The sequence below is a fragment of the Vigna unguiculata genome, chromosome 7 (genome assembly GCF_004118075.2).
Source record: "Vigna unguiculata cultivar IT97K-499-35 chromosome 7, ASM411807v1, whole genome shotgun sequence".
NCBI classification, from domain to species: Eukaryota; Viridiplantae; Streptophyta; class Magnoliopsida; order Fabales; family Fabaceae; genus Vigna; species Vigna unguiculata.
Genome location: NC_040285.1, coordinates 7,497,011 through 7,521,498, shown reverse-complemented (window position 1 = coordinate 7,521,498; position 24,488 = coordinate 7,497,011). Strand labels below are relative to the sequence as shown.

At 30.2% G+C, this 24,488-nt stretch overlaps 2 protein-coding genes across 2 annotated transcripts; one reads left to right on the top strand and one right to left on the bottom strand.

The window, feature by feature from the left end:
- Positions 1-200: 200 nt before the first annotated feature.
- LOC114190677 (probable glycosyltransferase At5g03795) lies at positions 201-3,276 on the bottom strand. Its single transcript, XM_028079653.1, has 4 exons — positions 3,031-3,276; positions 1,688-1,914; positions 1,205-1,553; positions 201-1,087 (listed from the first exon to the last, which is right to left on the bottom strand). The coding sequence occupies exons 1-4, from the start codon at positions 3,232-3,234 to the stop codon at positions 404-406; spliced, it is 1,464 nt and encodes a 487-aa protein (XP_027935454.1). The 5' UTR covers positions 3,235-3,276; the 3' UTR covers positions 201-403.
- A 2,786-nt stretch (positions 3,277-6,062) lies between these two features.
- Positions 6,063-7,182, top strand: LOC114190420 (acidic repeat-containing protein-like). The gene is made up of 2 exons (XM_028079293.1): positions 6,063-6,076; positions 6,687-7,182. Exons 1-2 carry the CDS (start codon positions 6,063-6,065, stop codon positions 7,180-7,182), a joined length of 510 nt encoding a protein of 169 aa, XP_027935094.1.
- Positions 7,183-24,488: the final 17,306 nt, after the last annotated feature.

Below are 24,488 nucleotides of genomic sequence, written 5' to 3'. Positions count from 1 at the left end.
GATATTATGTTGTCCATAACTTTATTCTCACAATGTGTGAAAGGAGATTTCTCTCGCCATGCATTTCCTTAGATTCACACACATAAAAGCTTTTTGTGGTACGAGAGATAAAGAAATGACAACAAAAACAAACCCACAAGTGTTGCGATAAATACAAGAAAGAAACTAAAGAGAGTAAAGGAAATCCAAATATATTAAGATAAAAGAACATCAAAGATAGCTGAAGTTCTTACAAAACACAATGCAAACATATTAAGATAAAAGAACATCAGAGATAGCTGAAGTTCTTACAAAACACGACCGAAGCAAACAAACAAACACTATAGAAACAGACAATACTAACTCAATACATTATTATAGTGAAACTGAAACTGTATTGAGTAATTCATCAAACATCGCCAAGTTACTGAACCAAGGCCGTGTGATCATCGTGAACTTCGAAGTTGAGTCTCTTAAGCCACACAGAATGAAGGATCATGTGAAACACATCGAATCGCTTGGGTGGAGAATGTACTTCAAAGTGCTTTCGAATTTGTTCCACTCCTCTCTGCATTCTCACATATTGTCTTGGAGAAATACTCATCAAGATGTCCTTCAGGTTGGGAATGTCCTTAGCTGAAAGCTGGACTGAAAATGACTTCCAGTTCAAAACATCACTGAAAGGAGGAACATAGTGGTCGGAAATGATCACAGGAACACACCCAGTGTAAATTGCCTCCACCACTCTAGGGCTAGCCACCTCATTCCCACTAGGACAAAGGCAAAACTTGCTCTTTCTCATCATCTCATGGTAAGAAGTACCCTTTTGGAGATACTCGTGAACCTGAATATCTTCATCCTTGTTCTCCCAGTGCTTGAGAAGAACTGGTCTAATGGGGCCATGAACTCCCCCAGCAAAGAAAGCCAGAACTGAACGTTTAAATGCAGATGGCCCACCAATGAAACTGTTTGTTGAACCAGTCTTGAGATTAATTTCAGGAAATGAAACATCTTTTGTTGGCTTAAATCCTTCAGATGTATTGGCATTACAAAGCACACGAATGGAGTTCTTGAGCGGATCAGGTGAGGATAATGATGTCCTTCGGCACTAAATACACACAAAGAAAAAGATGAACTGGTGCATGTAATCATCTAACTATTATAAACAAATTTTAACTGTAAAAGAAATTAATGAAAAAAGAATTTGAGGTACCGAGGTGTTTACCATGTCATGGCAAGAAAGGGTGAAGTGATCTGCTCCAAGACTTCGATTCCAATAAGGATATCTTGCAGCAATGACACTGATATAATCTGTCACAGTGTTTCTTTCAGCACTAGAATCTTGTGAGACTCTTTCATACCCATATCGAAGATTGGTTACTACACTAAAAGGGAGGAAAAACACATGTGCTTTCTCTGGATCTTTGGTTCGAAAATGGTCATTCATTGCAATAGAATGCATGAAGTTATCCTCCATGGAGTATACCCTTTTGCATGGTGGATTGCGGAAGATTTGAGGCTCCCCTTCTCCATACACAAAGACTTTGAACTGTTTCTCCATTTCTAAGTAGCTCCTGTCATAGCAAGTTTTTAACAAGAGAATGGTTAATGAGTAATTTGTTATGAACAATGAACATTTGGTCATTCTCCGATTACTAATCACATTTAATGGGTCATTATAATCAGCAATGCATGGAAATAATTGTACCTGTGAAATGTCTTAGGATTCAGATACACTGGACCCATGGGAACATAATCTGAATCTAGTGTTGGATAATTCTCATTTCTGACTTCTCTGATTGCAGCACGAGCTTGTGCCAAACCAACTTCGGTTTTTTCTAAGATGTTTGACTTTGTGGTTTGCTTCAGTAGTAGGTGTGGTTCACTAGTTTCCTCCACATAAGGTTTGGAGACATTGAAAACTTGGGTTTCATTCTGTTCAAACAACACAAGTGAGTGATTTAGTTAAACTATCAAATATTAATATTTCAATTGCCAGAATTATCTAAATGTTGATATAAAAGCTTAAAAAAAGGTGTTTGAAACTTGATGATCTGATAATCATTGGAGTTTATTTAGAAGTGTTAGATGTATGGTTTCGTTTTAACCAATTAAAGTTTGTTTTAGTATGTTAAAAATAAATATAAGAGAGTTGAGTTTATAACATTTTTTAACCCATTAAAATTCTTCTCTTAAGCATTCTAAAGTGTGGTCTAATAAAATTACTTTTTTTAATGAATTAAATTAATATTTTAATTTGTTAACTTAGACTTTTAGTAAAAAAATAAATTAAATAGATAACATTGTATTAACATTTTTTCTTAATGTTATTTTCTGTTCTTTATATGTAAGTAATGAATATATAAAAAAAATCAGTAAAATATTTAAAAAGTATCTATATTTTAATTATGATCAAAACTGAACTATTAAAAAATAATTAAAAGTGAGTAGATTTTAATTTTATGTAATAAAAACAATTTAAAATACTTAGAATATATTTTAAAGATTACTAGCTATATTTTAATTACAATATATTTATAATTATTAGAATATAATAATTTATTTAAAAATTATAGTATGTCTTTTCAATTAACATTTTTTATTATAAAACATTTAATAGTTTTTTGCATGAAAAACTTACATTTTGTAAAATATATTGAATAATTTATCAGTAATAAAATTACAAAATCAATATAAATTAACATAGAAAATATTGGTTTGTTTTAAATTTTATATTAAATTTGAACTGAACAAAAGAAGTCACTTTAAAATAGACCAAGTACATGAAAACTAACTTTCCATTAGGTCAAATCTTTCATATGCAAACAAATATTTGGCAACTGCATTAAATATGCATCATAAAGCAGCAACAATGTTGTATAACGATAACAAATATGAAAGGCCTAAAAACTCACACCAGAAAGATTATTTTTCAAGCATAGCATTGCAAAACTTATTATTATTACGATAATCATTTAAAAGATTACATGAAAGAAAATGAACACTGTGCAAGACTGAAAACAGAAAAGAGTGAAAGAAGTAAGGTCTTACAAATTGAGACGGAGGAGGAGGAGAAGGTGTGGTATCATCATCCACATAACAATTTGCAACCAAACTCCATCGGCAAATGTGTGAAGTTTTTGCAGTAGCAATCCATGTAAGCACGAACAGAGGCACTATCAGTATCACCAGCTTCATCATTTGGAATTCCTCCGATGAAATCCACCATGAACAGCTCCATTTTCCGCTACTCATTTTTTCTCTCTATCTCTCTATCTCTGTGTGCAGCAAATGCACAACATAATGTCTCTATTTAAGGACCCCAACAGCTGTCTCAGATTCCTTACCGCACCACTTACATTCGATGGTAGCAGCAGAAATTTTCGCATGAAACAGTTTCGTCTTGTCTCTTTCTCACACAAAATTCTGAAAACAGATGCGTTCAAGAAAACTAGGAATCCAAGGTGGTTTAGTAATGTAACCTTGAACTAATATTAGAGAGTGAAACAGATTGATGAGTTTCATTGAAAATTATACTAAGCTATTTCATTGACAAAATATAATATTATATTTTGTTCTATTAATTAAACTGTCCACTCCTCTGTTAAAAATATGTTTGATATGATTTTTAATTAGTTGATCAAATGGACTTTTAATACTTTTGTATATTTAAATAATGAAAATAAAAGTAAATAAATAGATATTAATTCTTACATAAGTGTAATTAACCTTGTCTCGAGTGAAAGATGCTTATATTAGGGTTCTTCATACGCTCGTCTCCGCGTGTCATTTCTGCATGTATTATTTTCTTAACGTGTCATTTGAGAATAAGTAACAAACAAACATGCATTGAGCGATCAAAAAGAGAATTCAGAATTTATTTAACGTATTTATTGTTTCCTTCTCTGCCTCGCATCATCTGATCTTTCATGTAGTGGTCAATTCTCTTAGCGCGAATATATTCTTCTGAAAAGATGCACGTTACTAATTATTTATAATATTGTTAAATAATTTTCAAAACATATTATGCTAAACGAACCGTCTAATTTTAGAATGTATATATTATATTCTTTGAATTATATTTTTAATGAAACAATATTCATCTTAGTTTTTAAATAGGTATTCACCTTTTAAAATTTTAATAAATGATACTTATTTATACTTTTAGCAAAATGACACTAGTCTTACTTATTTTATTTAAAGGCTACTGGATTCTTTAATAACCATTTTTATTATTCTGTTAACTATTTTTTGTTATGCTCCTCTAATATAATCTTATTCTAAGTTATTCATGGTTTTGTAAGTAAATGTCATGTAGACTACGTTAAATTAGATAATGGGTAAATAAATATAACTGTTAAAATATCATGAAAACTCATGATTATATAACTGTTGCTTTAAATTATATAGACAAAATTGATAAAAATATGTTCTAAAAACATATGTGAAGTCTAAAATCAATTTGAAAAAATGTTGTCTATTGTGAGGATTTTAAGCAAAAGTTTTAAAAGTATTATCGGATTAAAAATCGTTGTCTATTACTTATAGCTACACTTTTCAATACCACGCCTAAAAAATTGTGGTATAATTTTTAGACCACAGTTTTTATAATTTAGATCACAATTTTAGGTCATTGTCTAAAGTGATTTTTGTTGTAATGTGAATATTAATTATATATATATATATATATATATATATATATAATAAATCTATTACAATTAATATCACTAGAATATTTAAGAATTAAACTTTTAAATCTAACTCAATCTTATAAAATTGACTTGTGAGGTGAGATTTACACTAACTTATATATTTGTAAGTGAGTCTTATCAACTAAAAAAAATGCAATTAAAGAACCAAAATTAGTGAAGAAAAAAAATTGGTCACAAATTATGATTGAAATAGTCACCGAATAATAATAATAGCAAATTATTGGCCAAAATAGCAAACGAATTAGTGTATATTAACATTTACTTGTAAATACATTTTGATTGCTAAAATATGTTTAATATGGTAATTAGTGAACAAAACCTTTGGGTCACTAAATGTAATGTTTTAATATCCAAATAACGGTTGAATTAAATATTGTAATAGCCATAAAAAAAGCTTTTATCGTTAAATATAATGTTTAAACCACAACAACCAAATTAAATATGTCAGCAAGCAACAATATGTTAATTAGAAAAAAAAAATATTTAATCACTAAATATAATGTGTTAATTGTTAAAAGAAATAGGTCAATTTTTCGTAACCAAGAGATAGGTGAATTAGTTTTGACAATCGTTACCCAATCTTAACAATTTTGAAATTGTTTCAAATACAAAATAAATCTAAACAATGTGAATGGATGCTTAATGATTGGATTGTTTATACCATGTCAAAAATAGAGAGAAGAGATAGATCACACACAAATGATTTATGTTGGTTCAATTTCTTGGAATCTACATCCAGTTTTCTCTAGCAGACCACAACTAAAGAGTCTTTTTCAATATATCTTAAAGATTTACTAAATTTACAAAGACACTTAGCAAATCTTAACTCTAAGACAAAAAAACCATACAAGTAAGGCTATACCACACACTTGCTTCAAACACAGTCACATATACAGTGAATTACAACATACAACAATATATCAAATTATAGCTTAGTAATTAGATTGAATACACCTTTGTTCAATTATGATTTTCCTTCATCTTGCCAAGCCAAGATCCATGTTTTTGAACGCCAATATTGATGAACCTTGATGAAATTCAATTGGATCTTTCAAAATGTTCCAAGAAAGCCCTCTCTTGGTCTTTTCCTAAGTATCAGAATTCAATCGCACAAGAACGTGATCACAGAAGGCTAGACTTCAAATTTAAATGGTTGTGTCGATAAAATTAATCAACTACATTAATTTCCGAATTGATTATGTTTCTAATCAACTATAGATTAGTGACCTAATTGATTATATTTCTAATCAACTAAATTGATGACCTAATTGGTTATGTCTTTAATCAACTAGATTAATTATTTAATTGATTAGTATCTCGGTTTTTCAGGAAATCTTTCAAAACATTTGTGTCAGAAATCCATATTAGGCAATGTCGAGGTTAAGGTGATCCAATATATGTTCTACTGTGGCTCAATTCTAGTTTACCTTAATTTCTATCCTACTCGTAGAAACATATGCATACCATAGTTATTTTTCCCAATTCAAAGACATTATAAAAATATAATATTATGCTATTCAACCACAAGCACGTACAGATCACTGCTACGGGTAACATTAACATCAAATTAACAAATATAACTTTAGAGTGTGTTTGGATAAAGTATTTTAATGAAGCAATTCATTTTTTTTAAGAATTTAGATTTCTTTGTAATGAAATGCTTTGTTTGGATAGAGAAATTAAATAGCATTTCAAATGCAAACATTTTTTTGAAGAATTTCAATTAGCTAAATTAGTAGAAATTCAAATACCCTCAAAATAGGTGAAATTTGAAATTCTTCTCACTCAACCTCACATTCTAGACGATCCGGATGGGCAAGACGATCTGGACGTGCCCGACGACCCGGACGAGCCCGACGACCCGGACGGGCCCGACGATCCGGACGAGCCCGACGACCCGGAATGACCTGACGACTCAGACGGGCCCAACGACCCAGACGGGCCCGACGACCCAAATGGGCCTGATGACCCAAACGGGCCTGATGACCCAAACAGGTCTGATGACCCAAACGGGCCCGACGATCCAGACGAGCCTGACGATCTAGACGGGCCAGACAACCCGGACGAGCCTGACGACCAGGACGAGCCCGACGACTCGGACGTGCCCAACAACCTAGACGAGCCGGACGACCTGGACATGCCCGACGACCCAGACAGGCCCGATAACCCGGACAGGCGCGACGACCCAGACAGGCACGGTGAACCAAACGTGCCCGACAACCCGGACAAGAACGATGACCCGGACATGCCCGATGACACGGACGGTCACGACGATCTAGACGGGCCCGACGACTCGTACGGGCCAGACTATCCGGACGAGCCCGACGGTTTGAAAGGGCTCGTTCGAGTCTCGGGCACGTCTAGGTCATCAGGCCTGTCCGGGTCGTCGGACGTGTCCAAGTCGTCGGACGTGTCCAAGTCGTCGGGCCCATCCGAGTCGTCAGGTCCGTCTGGGTCCTCGGGCCCGTTCGGGTCCTCGGGCCCATCCTAAACGTTGGACTCGTCCGGGTCTTCGGGCTCGTCTGGGTGTACGAGCCCGTCTGGGTCGTCAAACCCGTCCGAGTATTTGGACCGTCCGGGTATTCAGACCCATCTGGGTATTTGGCTCTGTCCGGATTGTCGGGCTCGTCCAGGTCGTCGGGCCCGTTCGGATTGTCGGACTCGTCTGAAGCATTAGGCCAATGACCTAGACAGGTTGGACCGGGCCATATTGACGAACTTGACGGCACAATCGTGCAGTATGGGTCGTCAAACCTCTAGATCATCGAGCCACCCAGCCTGTCTGGGCTTCTCAGTCGGTCCAGCTCGGGTGGGTCATCGGGTTTAACCAATCCGGTTGCGTAGTTGGGTCTGCCCGACCCATTTGGGTTGTCGATCATGTTTCCAAATTTATCATGAACTCAAAACATAATTAAGTGTAAAATAAATATTGTTAAAATTAAATTTTATTTCACAATAAATTCAATTTTTTTTAAACAAGGAATTGAAATGTAAGGTATTTTAATTTCCTTATCCAAACAAGTTATTTAAAAATTAAATGGAATTTAATTACAAGCAATTCAAATACAAAGTATCTGAATTTCTAAGCATTATTGAAATGCTCCATCCAAATACAAGGTTAAGTTCAATAACACAAATCGACTATGACATATTTGAATTGAATTAGATCGAAACAAGATCTCAAGTTATCTTACCAAATATCTATAATATTTGAAAGTATATGACTAAAATATTTTCAAAATTAGAGTCTAAAAATATTAATTTAAGTTTATAAAATAATGGTAAAACTTGTTTCAAAATTTAAATAATTAAAAATATATTAATTATTTTTATAAATTAAGTTTTCTTTTTAACTCTTTTGTTCTCACGTGTCTTTTATGCCTGCATTTTCTCTTGACGTGTTATTTTGAAACCGAATAAAAGAATTACGAAGCATGCAATGAATAGACCGGAAAGAAGTTATTGCCTCTTATTGCTTTCCACCAAGAATGTGACATACTTTATGATATAAAACCTTTTTTCTATATATATTTTAAATATTTAATAAATGTTATGTAATCAATTTCCCTAACCTCGTTAATTCGGATTACCTTCGGTTAAAATCTACAACGCATCGATACTTTAATTTGTGTCACAAATTCATGTCTGACACGTATTTGTGTTCGATACTTTAAGATACTTTATCGACACTTATCAATTAGGTATTTCATTTACAAAGTCGTAGTAAACTATAAGAAAATCTATGAATATAATGACCAATTTTAGTGACAAAAAATAATTAGTCATTTTAGTAATCAATTTATGTACCAATTTATAAATGGAACATTATTAGCAACTAAAATAGTTCAAAAAATTAGAATTGGTCTCTAAATTGATAATTAAAATAATTTTTATCACAAATTAGTTTCTAAATTAGTCACTTATATTAATTACGAAGGTTTTGACTACTAAACCAATTTGTCTTTAATTAGAAAATTAGTTTCTAACATATGTTTCTTACTAAAATTGGTCATTATTTAAAAGTTTTCTTATAGTGGTATTTTTGTCATGATAATAATTTATATTTTTTATGTTGAAGACTTTATTACATATGGTTTTAATTTGGATTCACACAATAACAATAATATATTTATTATGTTTTTAAGAATTATTATACACTTTTCAATATTCATATATCACGTATATATCACGTATCGTATCTTATTATTTTCAAAATAAACATATTGACGTATCAGATATGTGTCGTATCCGATACACATATCGTATTCGTGCATCACAAGTTAAAATTATTATGTTCATTTAAATAAGATTTAAATATGTTTTTGGTCCCTTAATTCTTATTATGTTCATTTAAATAAGATTTAAATGTGTTTTTGGTCCCTTAATTCTTAGTGAATTTTGAAATTAGTCCATTTCGAAATTTAATTTAGTCATTTATCTCTCGAAATACGTGAATGTAGTCCTTTTAATCAAATTTTATTAGGCTTATTTGATATTTCGTACGTATTTCACTTACCTCGTTGATGATGATTAACTAGAAAATTGAAATGAAGAGTGCAACTGCAATCCAATGATGAAATGACAAGTATTAGCTGCTTCCTCTACAAATCTGAACTCAAGAAAGACGAAGATAAAGAAATTTTTCTAATTGCAAAATTTCCCCTAAATTGAAAAATTAACGTTAATTAGCCGCCTGTACAGTACACATAACACACCTTAATACAAACCGTGTCACCTGTACAATGTTCTGTTAATGATTTAAACGGCGTTACAGAAAAGGACCAAATAAAACACGAATTGCGAAAATGAGGACCATTCTAAACATTCGGTAAAAATGAGGACCATTTTAAACATTCTGTGAAAGTGAGGATCATCCGCAACAAACACTACGAAAATGAGGACCAAAAAGGTATTTAAGCCTAATTTATTTGATGAAAAAATGTTAAAAAGTAAATAAAATTATTATATTTTAAAGTTACTAAATATTAAAATATAATTAAATGTAAAAAAAATTAATGAACAAAAAATAAATATTTTTTATTTTTCTAATATAGACAATATTATGTTACTTATTTTTTATTTTCTTTTTTAAAAAATCAATATTTTATTTTTTATTTAATTTTTTTTATGTTTATTATATTTTAATTTTTAGCAACATTTGTGACATTCCATTTAAATAGTATAAACAATTAAATAAAGCATCGCATAATTATAGGAATAAGAGAGTCATCAGATGAACAATACACATAAGGATTTTCCATTACAGTCATCCAAGAAGTACTTAAAAGAAATTGAGGCATATCTATCATACATGCCTCTAACAAAACATAATCCACAGGGGTTCAACAATTATACAAAAAGCAAAACTTATAGAGCAAGGAATAACAAAAGGCACTAAGGCCATAAAACTGCTCCCAAGAGCCAAAGGTGACTGGGCCCACTACACCGCACCGCTGTTACCATCAGGTCCACCTTTAACGTTTTTCCCATCTGCTCCCACCAACAAGGTGATCATCGCAAAATAGAAAACAAGACAAGCACAACATGAAGATAAAAGGGTAAGCTAATGTAAAATATCTTTAACAAATTATAGAGTATGTACAAGGCAAAACAAGTTATTAACAATTAAATAGAAAACACTCAGATCATGTGAGAACAATCAAATGCAAGTTACTACGACTCAATATTCGGATCATACTCTTGATATAGGATTCTAAAGGAGGTATGCACCTGTGTTGGTTTCTAAACTCTGCAGAGTCTAGACACAAGGGGTTATCACCCAACCACACACAGGGTTAATCCTCTATTGTCTTGGACCCAATATGTCCCAAGACTAGGACATCCTGCCACTCTCACCACATTAACCATTCTGCTCTATGTGAGCGTGAACAATTATTAGAGTTCAGGATACCCTCCTTTATCTAGACATCTCCTATATCAAGGTATACACTAACCACCATCACCAAGAGTTTCCCTTGAAACTCTTTTACCAACAATTTTCACATGCCATCTCAAGTCTCATGCCAATCCACCACCAAGCAAACAAGTCATGTTTTCCATTTCATACTCAACATAACAATACTTCATTTAATCTCATACAATCAAGCACAACACACAACCATAATTCTTACACCAAAATTTCTAAGAAAAATTATTATCACAAAACCAAAATCACTACAGTAATGCGTGACACATTTCTCAAGCTACAGACATCTAATCGACGATCCAACCGGTCAAAACATAAAATAGCATGTTATGAACCACATGTCAAAATTTGAGCTCAATCCAACGGTTAATGAGTCAGGAAAGTCAATTTTTCTAAAACTGCGCATATCAGAAAAATACACAGTCGCCCGGCGAGCCAAGGAACTCGCCCAGCGACTGTGCGACGCATCAGAATACGAAAAAAGACGTCAAACATCACAGTTTCATGAATATTTGAACCCCTAACTCAGAAATTTACCAAAACTAATGTTTTCAAATCATTTAAGCATAAAACAGAAACGAAACGAACCACATATTTCAAAAACGCAAAAAAAAAAACCTAGCTTCCCTTACCTTTTTAGACGTTAGCAAACATAACAAGTCCGCAACTAAAGAGTACCACAACTCCAAGAGCTGGAGCAGTGAGCTGAAACATGAAAACCAGGACAAAACAGAGGTAGGAGGTTAAACCCTAACCAAACTAACGTACCCAAACGGTAAAAACGTGAAGAAAGGACCAAGGAGCTTCAAAGTTCGACTTACTTGGAGGTAGAATGAATTTTGACTAGCTCGAAAAAGGAAGGTTTCCTGTGCCCTAGCAAAGCTCCTACTTCAGTAGAGAGAGGGAAGAGATAATGGTTTCTGGAAAAAGAGACAAAGTGAGAGTGAGAGGGGCTGGACAGGGTATTGGGGGTCCCCTTCATGGCCTGGCCTTGGGCCTACGAAAAGGCTAGGCCCAAACACATATAAGCAGAACAAAAATGGGGTTTACAACATTCAAATATAGTTATATTATTATTTATTTATTAACTTATGAACAATTTTGCCTCTAAATAAATTAAAATTTCATTAATAATTATTAAGATTAGAATTCATTTAATATTACAATTAATTATGAACTTTTACAACATTTATTATTAACTAATTACACTTTAAACAATGTCCTTAGGGTACTGGTTAGCAAACCCTATAAAATATATGTTTGACAATATTATTTAAGTCACTTTTTTAATTATAAATGAAAGTTAGCAATGGAGTATATTTTTAGAATTTTTAAATTTTAATATTTGTGAATTAACTATTTATCCATTTATATTTTCTCTTCAAAATAAATTTTATTGTAAAAACACAATTCAAATAATCATAAGAATATTTTTCAAAGAAGTGTTAAATAATTAATGAGTGCAAATTTGAGTCATCGTTTAACTCTTAATCTTAATTTCCAAATTGGTTTTCGTGCTTACAATATTACTTTAATTATGATTTGTTATAATTAGGTTTATTGAGCATGTGTTACAAAAATATGTTAAAAACTATTTTTTAGTTACATAAATGTTCTTTGAATATTATAAGGTGTGTTGATGCACTTGTAGCTAAGTTAAAGTTCATAGAAGTGAGAAAATAAATTGACTAAAAGTTCATGAAACCTTCAAGATTAAGCCAAGAATAACAAATAATCAATGAGAGATATATCACAAAATAGCTTCTTTCAGTTTATTTTGTTAAATATGTTTTGTTTCAGTTAATTTGTCAGCTTGTTTCTTTTACTCTTTATATTCAAGCTTTCAAGATGTTTGGATGTAGTGAAACAATGTGTATCTTTTAATAAAGTATTCTCTCTACAAGTTCTTAAATTTGGCTTGCTTTTCTTCAAACATCTTGTGTGTGCATCCTTCTTTATTTCTCTAAGTACCACTATTCTGAGATGGTATCAGTTTAATTTGCTTCCACTTCTATCTTATTCAACGTGCCCCTATCATGGCCACATCTACCTCACTTTTCATTCACCTCATGAACCTAATTTTTCTTAATTCTGGTGAGAATCCTATCATTGTCCTTGTTTCCCCTCTTCTTGCTGATAACAATCACTATCAATGGAAACATGACATTCTCATCGCCTTTGAAACCAAGAACAAGAAGTGATTCATTCTCAATACTCTCCCCTACCCCTTCCCCATCATCCCTTGCACGAAGCTTGGAAACATAGCAACAAAATGGTGATTTCATGGCTTACTCGATCGACGACGCCTACAATTAAACAATCGGTTATCTGGATGAATTTTGCCTTTGATATCTAGACTGATCTCATTTAGCAATTCTCTCTTGGTGATAAATTTTGAGTTGTTGAGAACTCTAAAGCTATAGACAGGGTGATTCCATAGTCTCTCAATATTACACACATCTTCAAAGTCTTTGGAAGGAACTTTCTCTATATAGAACTATTCTTGTCTACAATTGTGCTTCTCCTTGTACTTGCGACTTGATCTAGAAGATCCAAAAAGAACAAGATCATGATTGTGTTATTAATTTTCTTTGTGGCCTCAATGATGATTTCTTTCAAGTCCGGTCTCAAATCATGCTTATGCAACCTATGCCTACTTTGGTTAAAACCTTCTCTTTAATCCTCCAACAAGAATGTGAGTTTAATCTTACTATCCCTCTTAACTCTTAAGATGTTGTTGCCAGTCTTGCAAAATACCACAGAAGGGGGTGCCTTACCTAAAACAGTGTCCAAAATACCAAATATTGTGACCATTGCCACATAATTAACCACAGAAAAAAGGGAAGAATAAGGCCGAGCCCAATTTCTATATAAAGAGACATAGGAAACACATCAAGGGAGCTTAGAAACCCTTTTGGGGGGACCTAATTTCGTGCAACCCTCATTCTTCGTCTCTTTTCCATGTTCTCCCCTTTTTCTTCTTCCATTCTTATGTTTTTTATGGAGTACTAAGTCTTTGAGGTTGATTCTGCTATAATTTCTTAATGGATTATGATGTTAAAATGGAGTAAATTGTTTGTTCTTTTGATTATTGTTGTGATTTATTGTTATTTATGCCTTATTTTATAGTCAAGTAAAAGTAATTGTTTTTAAATTGTAACAAGTTAGCACAATGTTAATCTAACATGACAATCATGTGTCAAGGGTTTTTATTTTCAATTCAGATTATACTTTGATTAAATTTAGAAACTTTCATGTGATTGAGTAGGCTTTTTCTAGTAATTAAGATTGTATTTTTATTAAAGGCAAAAACTTTGACAAGAATCAATCAAGACTATACTTTGGTTAATTAGTTTTTTACTTGATAAAGAGATAAAAGTGGCAAAAATGGTCAGTCTGGTCCATTTTAGCTCGACCTACACTTCGTTCATAAAAAAATAGTTCAGGCCAGGATGGCTCACCACCAAAAAACAGCCAAGAAATTGTAACTCGTCCTACCATAAGGCAGACTCACAGGTTGGCCGCCACTTTTAGTTTCAATTTAGTCCCAATTTTTGTAAAAATGAAGCAATATTGTCCCTCTTTAAATTGACACTCAATTTAATTTGTGTATACAACTTATGATGATATTCTTAATAAAATTGACATTTTTATTAAATATTTGTAGAAATATTTTTAAACAAGTTTTTTTTTTAGTTTCATTATTAAACGAAGTTAAACCCCAAACTTAATTTCAAAAATTAACTATTTTGTCATCAAATATAAAGGCATCAAGTGTATCATATTATACAAACTTAGTGAAGATTAAAAATCAAATAACTTGTCACACATAAGTTTAGGAATTAAATTTCAAGTTCAAAACAAAACCAAAGTCTAATGTTTTGTAGAAAATTTCAAGTTAATTTAAAATATTTATAGAAATATTTAATAAAAAAGTTAATTTTAGTAAGAATATCACCATAAGATTTATGAAAAAGTAAATTGAGTGTCAATTTAAGGAGAGGCAATATTGTTTCATTTTTACAAAAATTGGGACTAAATTGAAACTAAAAACAAATATAGAGACCAAATTGAGTCATTTTGACACGTGACACAATCGTGGAGTGACACGTGTAAAAATTTAAAAAAATCAAAAAAATTAAAAAATTAAAAAAAAAACAGAAATTGACACATGGCGTTAACTTTAACACTGTCTGGTCAAACTAACGGTAAAGACTAAATTGAATCATTTTTAAGAAAATGAGGACCAAATTGAGACAACAAAAATTTTTAGGACCAAATTGATATTACTTGAAAAATAGAGGGACCAAAAGAGTAATTTACCTAGAATCTTTTTACTATGAATGTCTTGTTAGTCCTTAGGTTGTTCTCGAGTTTCAGATATTTAAAGCTTCATGTACCCCATCAAATTTCACCTCTCACCTCATCAAAACATTCTGGAATTCCCAAAGTGATAAGGTGTAGAAAGAAAATGATAAGGTGAAGAAAGTAATTCCCTTATCAGAGTTGTAATTTCTAACCATAGCTAGAGATGGCAAATAAACCCGTGCCCGTGGGTATCACCCGAACCCGTCCCCGTTTTGACGGGGAATCCCCGCTTTGACTGGGTATGGGTATGGGTATGGGTAATACCCGAAATTTTCAACTGGGGATGGGGATGGGGATATATATATATACCCGCCCAAATACCCGTCCCCGCTTAAATTACTAAACTATTTATAATTTATTAAATAATCTAAAAAATATATATAAATAAATAATATATTTACACATAAAATATAATATAATATAATATAATATAATATAATATAGTATATATACATATAAATAAAATATACTTTTATATATATATATATATATATATATATATATATATATTTACACATATACATGTAATATAATATAATATAATATAATATAATATAATATACATATAATATATATACATAATAATATAATATAATATATATAATATATACGTATAAAACAAATTAATCATTTAACTAATGAGATCTTTTATAAACAAATTTATAACATTACAAATTTATAAAAATTTAAAAGAAATATATATATATATATATATAAAAGCATAAAATATCTACGCATATACATATAATATATATACATAATAATATAATATATATTATTATATTTATATTATTATATAATATAATATAATATATACTTAAAATAAATATATATCTATAAATAAATAAATATATATATATATATATATATATATATATATATATATATAAACATAAGATATCCACACATATAATATATATACATAGTAATAATAATATAATATATAATATAATATAATATATATAAATAATTATATATATATATATATATATATATATATATATAAAAACATAAGATATCCACACATATAATATATATATATATACATAGTAATATAATATATAATATAATATAATATAATATAATATATATATATATATATATATATATATAACATATTTCTCATTCTCTTTGTTTTTTGTTATACACTTTGTTTACTCTCTCAATTGTCTGGTTTGTTTTTCAAGATTTAATTTTGAAGGTAATTTTTCTTCTTCTTATTACATAATTTTTACTCTCTGTACATGGTTATGTTCAAATAGGTGTTCCTCAATTTCATTCTATGAAATAATTTTTAGGTTACACATTTGATTATCTTTATTTATTTATTTATTTTCATGAAAATGTTTGACTCTTATTTTGTAGCTCTTCTTTTTGTTACTTTGGTTATACACTTTTTTACTCTCTTTTAATTGTTTGGCTTGTTCTTTAAGGTTTAAGCAGATCTTCAAGGTACTTTTCCTTTTATCATAATCTTAATTATACATTTTTTTTTTTCGTTATGTTATGTTCAAATGGATATTCTCAAATTTGGGTCACACATTTAATTATCTTTACTCCTTTATGATAATTTTATTTATTATTTATTTTTTGTTTCATGATAATGTTTAATTCTCAATTTTAAGTGCTCAATTGCATAAATCCTTAATTTAATTCAAGATCAAAAGATGAAGAATCTATGTTTAAATTTGAATTATTATTAATTTAACTTTGTTATTTGTGCTATTTCGTTTAAGTGGTATAATATAAATTTTTAATAGTATAAAAAATATTTGAAATATTTTTAAACTTGATTATTGGTTTTCCTTTTATATTTTGTTAAAAAAGAAATTAACCTTTTTACTTTGTTTGATTTTTTTTTTGTTACGTATGTTAGTTTCTAGAGAAAATGAGCACAGGAGATCAAGATTTGCAGGTACCAAGTCCACCACAGTGTTCACAATAACCAACTCCCTTTCAAAGTTCCAATAATGACAGTCAATCTCCATTGAATCCATCTACGCAAACACCTTCAGAAGTTCATGATGAAATACATTCAACAACACAAGTAGAGCCTGAGAAAGGGAAATTGAAAAGTGTTGTGTGGGAACACTTTGAAAAGATAAAAGTTGATGGAAAATACAAAGCTAAATGTAACTATTGCAAGAAACTGCTTGGTGGAGAAACAAAGAATGGAACAAAGCACTTGCACCATCATACAAACATATGTATTCAAAAGAAGGCTTTAGCAAAAGGAAAAGGGGGACAAAAAATACTTTTTTCTAAGATTTCAAGTGGCAAAAAGGAATTGGCTTATGGAGCTTATAATGAAGAAAATGCCAAGAGGGAACTTGCAACAATGATTATATTGCATGAATATCCATTGTCAATAGTGGACCATATTGGTTTTATTAGATTCGTGACAACAATTCAACCATTATTTCAACTTCCTTCACGAAATACGATAAAGAAAGAGATACTCGGCATCTATGAACATGAAAAACAAGTTGTTATGAAGTTGATAGATACAAATAAAGGAAGAATAGCAATTACATCGGATATGTGGACTGCAAGCAATCAAAAGAAAGGGTATATGTCTATCACAGCTCACTATATTGATGACAATTGGACATTGCAAAATATAATTTTGAGGTACACCTTTTTTAATTTATAAATTTTCCAGTAATTTTTTTTATGCACCTCTAGAAAGATTATATGTCTTACAAAATATTGCTTAATTTATAGGTTCATTTATGTTCCCGCACCTCACACAGCTAATCGACTTTGCAATGTATTAGTTGATTGTTTGTTCGATTGGAATATTGATACAAAATTGTCTACTATCACTTTAGACAACTGCAGCACAAATGATAGCATGATTGAAAAAATTAAGGATAAGTTGAAGTTGGACACACTCATTAAGAAAGGGTCTTTGCTTCATATGCGTTGTTCAGCACATATCCTTAATTTGATTGTGAAAGAAGGGTTAGCCGTCCTAAAAGAAGGGGTGGAAAAAATTCGAGAAAGTGTAGCATATTGGACAGCAACTCCTAAAAGAATGGAAAAATTTGAGGAAACAGCTAGACAATTGCGAATTTCTTTCACTAAAAAGTTAAGTTTGGATTGCCCAACTAGATGGAATTCTACTTACAAGATGCTTGATATTGCCATATGTTATAAGGATGTGTTTTTTAGGTTAAAGCAACGTGAAGCTCAATACACTTCTTTGCCAACTGATATGCAGTGGGAATTTGCAAAGGATGTTTGTCGAAGGCTAAAATTATTTAATGACATCACAAAAATCATTTCTGGCTCCAAATACCCAACTGCCAACATCTTTTTCCCAAAGATTTGTGAGATCAAGATTGCAATAAATGATTGGGTTAAATCTCCTGAGATAACCATTCAAAATATGGCAATACAAATGTTAAAGAAATTTGAAAGTTACTGGAGTGTTATTCATGATATATTGGCAATTGCTTCAGTTTTAGATCCAAGGTACAAGATGGACATGTTAGAATATTATTTTTATAAATTGTATGGTAATGATTTTGATCTGAAACTTAGTAGGATTCGTCAAATGTGCTATGATTTGGTTTTGGAATATCAATCAAAAAAGAATGAAACTTCTTCTTATAGAGCTACATCATTGGAGTTGGGAAAGGATGTTGATAATGATGCGAATGAATTTTTAGAGTTTATGGCAAAAAAGAAAAAATCTAGAACTACAGTTATGAAAACAGAGTTGGATTATTACTTGGAAGAAGATAATTTGCCAGTTACACAAGAATTTGATATCCTATCATGGTGGAAAACAAATGGGTTAAAGTTTCCAACCCTTCAAGCAATTGCAAGGGATGTTTTAGCTATTCCAATAACAATTGTAGCTTCTGAATCTGCTTTTAGTACTGGTGGTCAGATATTAACTTCTCACCGTAGTCGACTTCATCATATTACTATAGAGGCTTTGATGTGTACAAGAAGTTGGATATGGAACTCAAACCATCTAGGTAAGTTACTCAAATTTATTAATATTTTTTGTTAGTATTTTTTGTGAATTCTCATCTAATATTCTACATTTGGTGTTTGTAGGTGTTAAAAAATTAAAAGGAAAAGATGTTCTCATGAGTGAAAATGAATCTGATGAAGAAGGTACATTATATTCTAGTAATTAAAATTTTCAATTTCAATTATTATATCATATCTAATTTTTCATTTTTTTTCTATGTGTAGGTGGATCGAATGCAAATGAAACCACTGATCATTTGTAAAATTAATAAATATTTTGGTTATTATAAAATTTTAGTAATGTGTAATTTTTTAGCTTTTATATAATTATTTGAATTTTATTTAGTTGTTATTTGATACTTTAATTTGAGATTTATACTATTATAATATTTTTCTTAATATTTGACATCATGAAAATCAAAAAGAGTATGTTATTTTAATATTGAATATTTTGATAGTATCATGATTCCGTTGGTGTGATTTTTAAATTTTTTTTATAAAAAATATTTAATTGATATATGGAACAATAAAAAAATGGGTATGGGTATGGGTATAAGAAAATATCCGTTATCCGGTGGGGATGGGGATGGGTCAAAAGTTGTATACCCGTTGGGTTTAGGGATGGGGATGGGGATGAATTTTTATTATGGGGATGGGGATGGGATCATGATACCCGTACCCGCCCCGCCCCGTTGTCATCCCTAACCATAGCACTTCTGTTATAAACTCTAGTTAAGCTCAATCATGATAATATATGTGATAGCAATAGAATGTTAAGTGAAAAAGGAAATTTACTCACTTTTATTAATGACTTGAAATATTATTGTGTGTAATTAGTTATTTACAAAAGTAAGTTATTTGAAATTTTCAAAGTGGAGGTAAGAGAATATTAGGCCAGAGATTAAACTCTGCTTGGGGTTTTCTTCCTGCATTCCCAATATTTCTCCTGCACTTCCAAATTTTTCTTAAAATCCAAAATTGTCCTTTGACCATTTTAAAATTTTAAATCAATCATTTCTTATTTCTCTCTCTTGTTTAATGAAAATTACTCCCTCACTTTCTTTTAACCTAAACCTAGCAGTCGTTATCACCTCACTCCCAAACCCTCTGCTTCACTTTCCTCACTCTCTAAGCTCGCCCCTCAAGCCACGCTTCTCACTATTTTTTTCTCTGGTCTCCCTCTTTCCTTCACCATTCCTCTACATTAACATAGATAATGATATCCCTTCGTAGTTTTTCATTTTTTTATGTTGTTACTGCCAGGTTTGCCATGCATCTATAGGTATAAGAATCATTTAGTTGATTGGAGTATAGATTTGTGAGTATCAATGCTTGAAGCTTAAACAATGAATCGGAAATCGACTTCCGCAAGTGATTTAATTCTAGAAGTTGACTTCTATAAGCCACAAAATGACGGAAGTGGACTTCCGTAGACAAAGATAAGTTTCAAAAGTGGACTTCTGTAGACCATTATGAATAGCATGAAAACGGCACGACCGGAAGTCGACTTTCGTAAGCCATCAATACCGGAAGTCGACTTCCGTAATTAAAACTGACTTTCGTAATGGTGACTTCTATGACGCCTCGAATACTATATTAAATAATTATTATTTGATAAAAAGATATGAAATTAATTTTTTTATACAATAAGATTTTCCTTGAGAGAACATTAAAAATTACATAACTTCATAATATATATATATATATATATATATATATATATAATTTACATATCTGTAATTGTTCATGAAATATTACAAAAATATATATTTGTCTATTATTAAGAGTCATACATCAGAATAGAAGATTATCTATACTTTTAATATCTCCTAAAGATATTACTAGAAATTATCCATGAGACAATCTTCAGAAGATCCATCAATAATATCTCGAACAATTCTCATTGAACAGGTTCCTCTTGTGCTCATGCAACAGGTACATATGAAAGAAAAATATGAAAGGAGTGGGGTCTTTATAAGCCTTAAATATCAATATTAATAAACTCAACAAAACATACAGACACTAGGGGCCTAGATTTGGACTTATAACCACAAAACTTGATCTTGTTTTACCAGACATATGGATACATATTCCACTTCTTATGATCCATTATGAACATCAAAAGTTACCTTGGGAAGTGATTAGGTAGTTGAGTATTTGTCATAAAACATTGGTACAATCATAATTATTTCTTTCTCGAGAATACTAGCCATTTATCGGCCCACAAAAGAGATATATACTCACTACCTAACCTTGGCGATGCCGAGCAGGTATCGGATAGTCCCAAGTTTGGCCTATGAATATCCTAGTCCAGTGCGTTATTCTGAACTATCCAGATATTCACCTACTTGGTAAAACTTCCTTAGACCCCACCATGGTCCCTGCCTTTCATTTTGTAGTGTATCAAACTGTGACTTCCCAAATACAAACACTTTGACACTGGTTTAATCTCAACTTATTGAAACCAGACTTAACTGATATACTCTTGGATATTTTCAAAGGTCATAAAATGTGATGACTATCAAATCATGTCATTATATAAACTATACACAAAGAATATAAAATAACAATAAAATCTACATGTAATTTTCTTCTATCCAAGCTCATTGAATAAAATAATATTTACTTTTATTTTTAATTTATATATTTATTTATTAATTATAAAATAATGATAAAATAAGAATCAAAGCAAGAACTTTAAATAAATAATTAGATAAGGATTAGAATGTTATAAATAAATATAATAATATAAATATAAATTAAACAGGACTAGTGCGTAACTAGAGATATATTAATTGAAATAAACAAATAGAGGACCAGTGCATAACTGGAGATAAATAAAATAAAATAAATAAGTAGGACCAGTGGATAACTAGAGAAATTAAATAAAAGAAATAAACAGGACCAGTACATAACTAGAGATTAAAAAATAAATAAATAAATAAATAGGACTAATGCATAACTTGAGATAAATTAAATAAAATAAATAAACAGGATCAGTGCATAATTGGAGATTAAATAAAATAAATATAAGAGATAATAAATGAAAATAAGTGAAATGAAGGTAAATAGAATAATATATGAATCAAAATAAATAAAAGGTTAATATAAAACCTATGAGTTTATCAAGATTAATATAAAAAGAGCTTAACCTCACTTCCCCTTACCTTATTGATTCAAGGGCACACTACTAATAATATTTGTAGAGGACTAGGATCTTTTTGAATCTTTGCTCTAAACTTTCTCTCTCTATTTTCTCTTTCTCTATTTTCTTTCTTTCTCTCCTTTCTTTCTTTTTCTCCTTTCTTTCTCACTTTCTCACTTTCTTACTTTCTTACGTAATTCACCTTCACTCTTTCTACATTTCTTCCATGTATTTATAGGTTAGGATAAGATTCCTTTCATTAATGAAAGGTAATCCAAAATTTTTCAAAGTAATCCATGTAATACATGTGGATGATGTAATCTTAGGTCATCTTTCTTTCATCATCCATTTAGAAGCCATGCATGTGCCAACTTGCCAAGTAATGAATGGATGCATTAAATGTAAGGTTATCACTTCTAATTATTCTTATCTTCCATGTATATAGATAAAACTCCTTTAAATCTCCTTATCTTCTTTCTTTTTCTTTTATTTCTTTTATTTTCTTTGTTTTTATTTTTTTTCCTTTTTTTTTCTTCTTATCTTCTCTCCTTATCTTCTTATCTCTTTAGAAGATTTTTTTTTAATACACACCTATTTAATAATATTTTAATTAATATATTTTTTTACCTAATATTTTTTTTAATATATATATATATACATATTTTATTAGTTTTGTTTTCTTTTTATTGTTATTTTTAATAAGTAAAAACTACATCATGATAAAATATATTTTTAATGTTTAAAATATATCATAATAAAATACAAAATATTAGTAAAAATAGAATATTTTCTAAGTGTTTTATTTAAAATAAACAATATAGTTTATTAAAAATAGGAATGTTACAACTTCCGTAGGTGGTGACTTTCATAGTTGAAAATGACTTCCGTAATTTGAAGTATTTTTCGTAAGAAGAGATGAGTGATTTAGTGACTTCCGTAAGTGTTGTGCCCGAAAGTGGATTTTCGTAGGTCTGCAAAAAATATCACTGAAAATTGACTTTTGTAAGCACGTGGGCAACTTCCGGTGAATGGTATTAGGCAACATTGGCTTAACTCATCGGATGTCGACTTTCGGAGATATCGGATTTCGAATGTCGACTTCCAGTTGCTTTTTTTTTCAATATAATTTTTTAATATTTATTATTTTATCATTGTTGTTATGTTATTTTTCTAGGTTATGTACTTTTTTTGTACTTAATTTTAATGTAAATAAGTTTTAATACTAATTAATTATAATTTAAATTAATTACAATTTAAAATAATTAAAATTTTAATTATTTACGATGAAAGAAGATAAATTTAAGATGAAACTCGAACTTGCTTGTGATTTTATGAAAGTTAAAGGAAGATTGTCCATTTTAAATAACTTTAACCACCTAGAATCTAACATTAGTAATCAATACCACTTTTTTCAAAATAAAAAATATATATAAAAACAAAATTAAAATATTCCTCCAACAATAAAATAAATATAAAAAAAATAAAACATGCATAAACAGTAAACCATAAAAAAAATTAAAAATAAATAAAATAAAATTAATAAAAAATAAAAATATTCATTCAAAAATGTAAAACAAACAAACAAACAATAAATAAATAGTAAACTTAAACAAATAATAATTAAAATACACAAAAATATAACAATAAAAAATATATAAAGAAAAAAATAAATATTCATGTAAATAAAAAAAATAAGTAAATAAAGCATAAGTTATTACTCATACCCTAACAAAATTACAAAAAAAAACAAAAAAAAAACCACTTACTCTATCTACATTACATATCCTCAACCTAGGGAAGCATCCTACGGAAGTTGAAAAAGAAAAGGAAAACCATGTTATCTTAGCTTCACGCATCAAGAAGGAAAAGAAAGAAAGAAAAACCTATGCTACCACATCTAAAGAAACAAAAGCAACTCACCACTTCTAAAAGAAAAAAAAATGTACTCACCGAAAATCGATATTCGTTTATTTTTATTTCTAGATGTCGACTTTCATAATATTGTAAAAAAATTTCGCTTTAAAGGACCAGAAGTCCACTTCCGTAAGATTGCGAATATAAGTCCACTTTGGTACCTCAAACATAAACTTATCAAATATAAACTTATCAGGTGTAAGCATTGTAATGCATACCTTTTTTCTGAGAAGAAATGAAGCAAAGTGATAAAATACCAATAGACCCTGAACTGCAAAATTCATACTTCAGCCACCAACAAAAGTTGTTTTAATGCAAGTGAAAATGGAAAAAGAGGGAGATATACTTGAGGGTGCAACAATATATATACAAACACTGTTATCAATTGAGACAGTCAACTACCTCTGGCACTTCATAATTATTTAATTATTACATTTACCTGATTAAACTTTTTTAT

Excerpts from the sequence above, each read along its gene's own strand:
- LOC114190677 (XM_028079653.1), bottom strand. The coding sequence starts at position 3,234 with ATGAGTAGCGGAAAATGGAGCTGTTCATGGTGGATTTCATCGGAGGAA. Across the intron at positions 1,915-3,030 it reads CTCCTCCTCCGTCTCAATTT|AATGAAACCCAAGTTTTCAA; the intron begins GTAAGACCTTAC and ends TTGTTTGAACAG. Across the intron at positions 1,554-1,687 it reads AATCCTAAGACATTTCACAG|GAGCTACTTAGAAATGGAGA; the intron begins GTACAATTATTT and ends TTGCTATGACAG.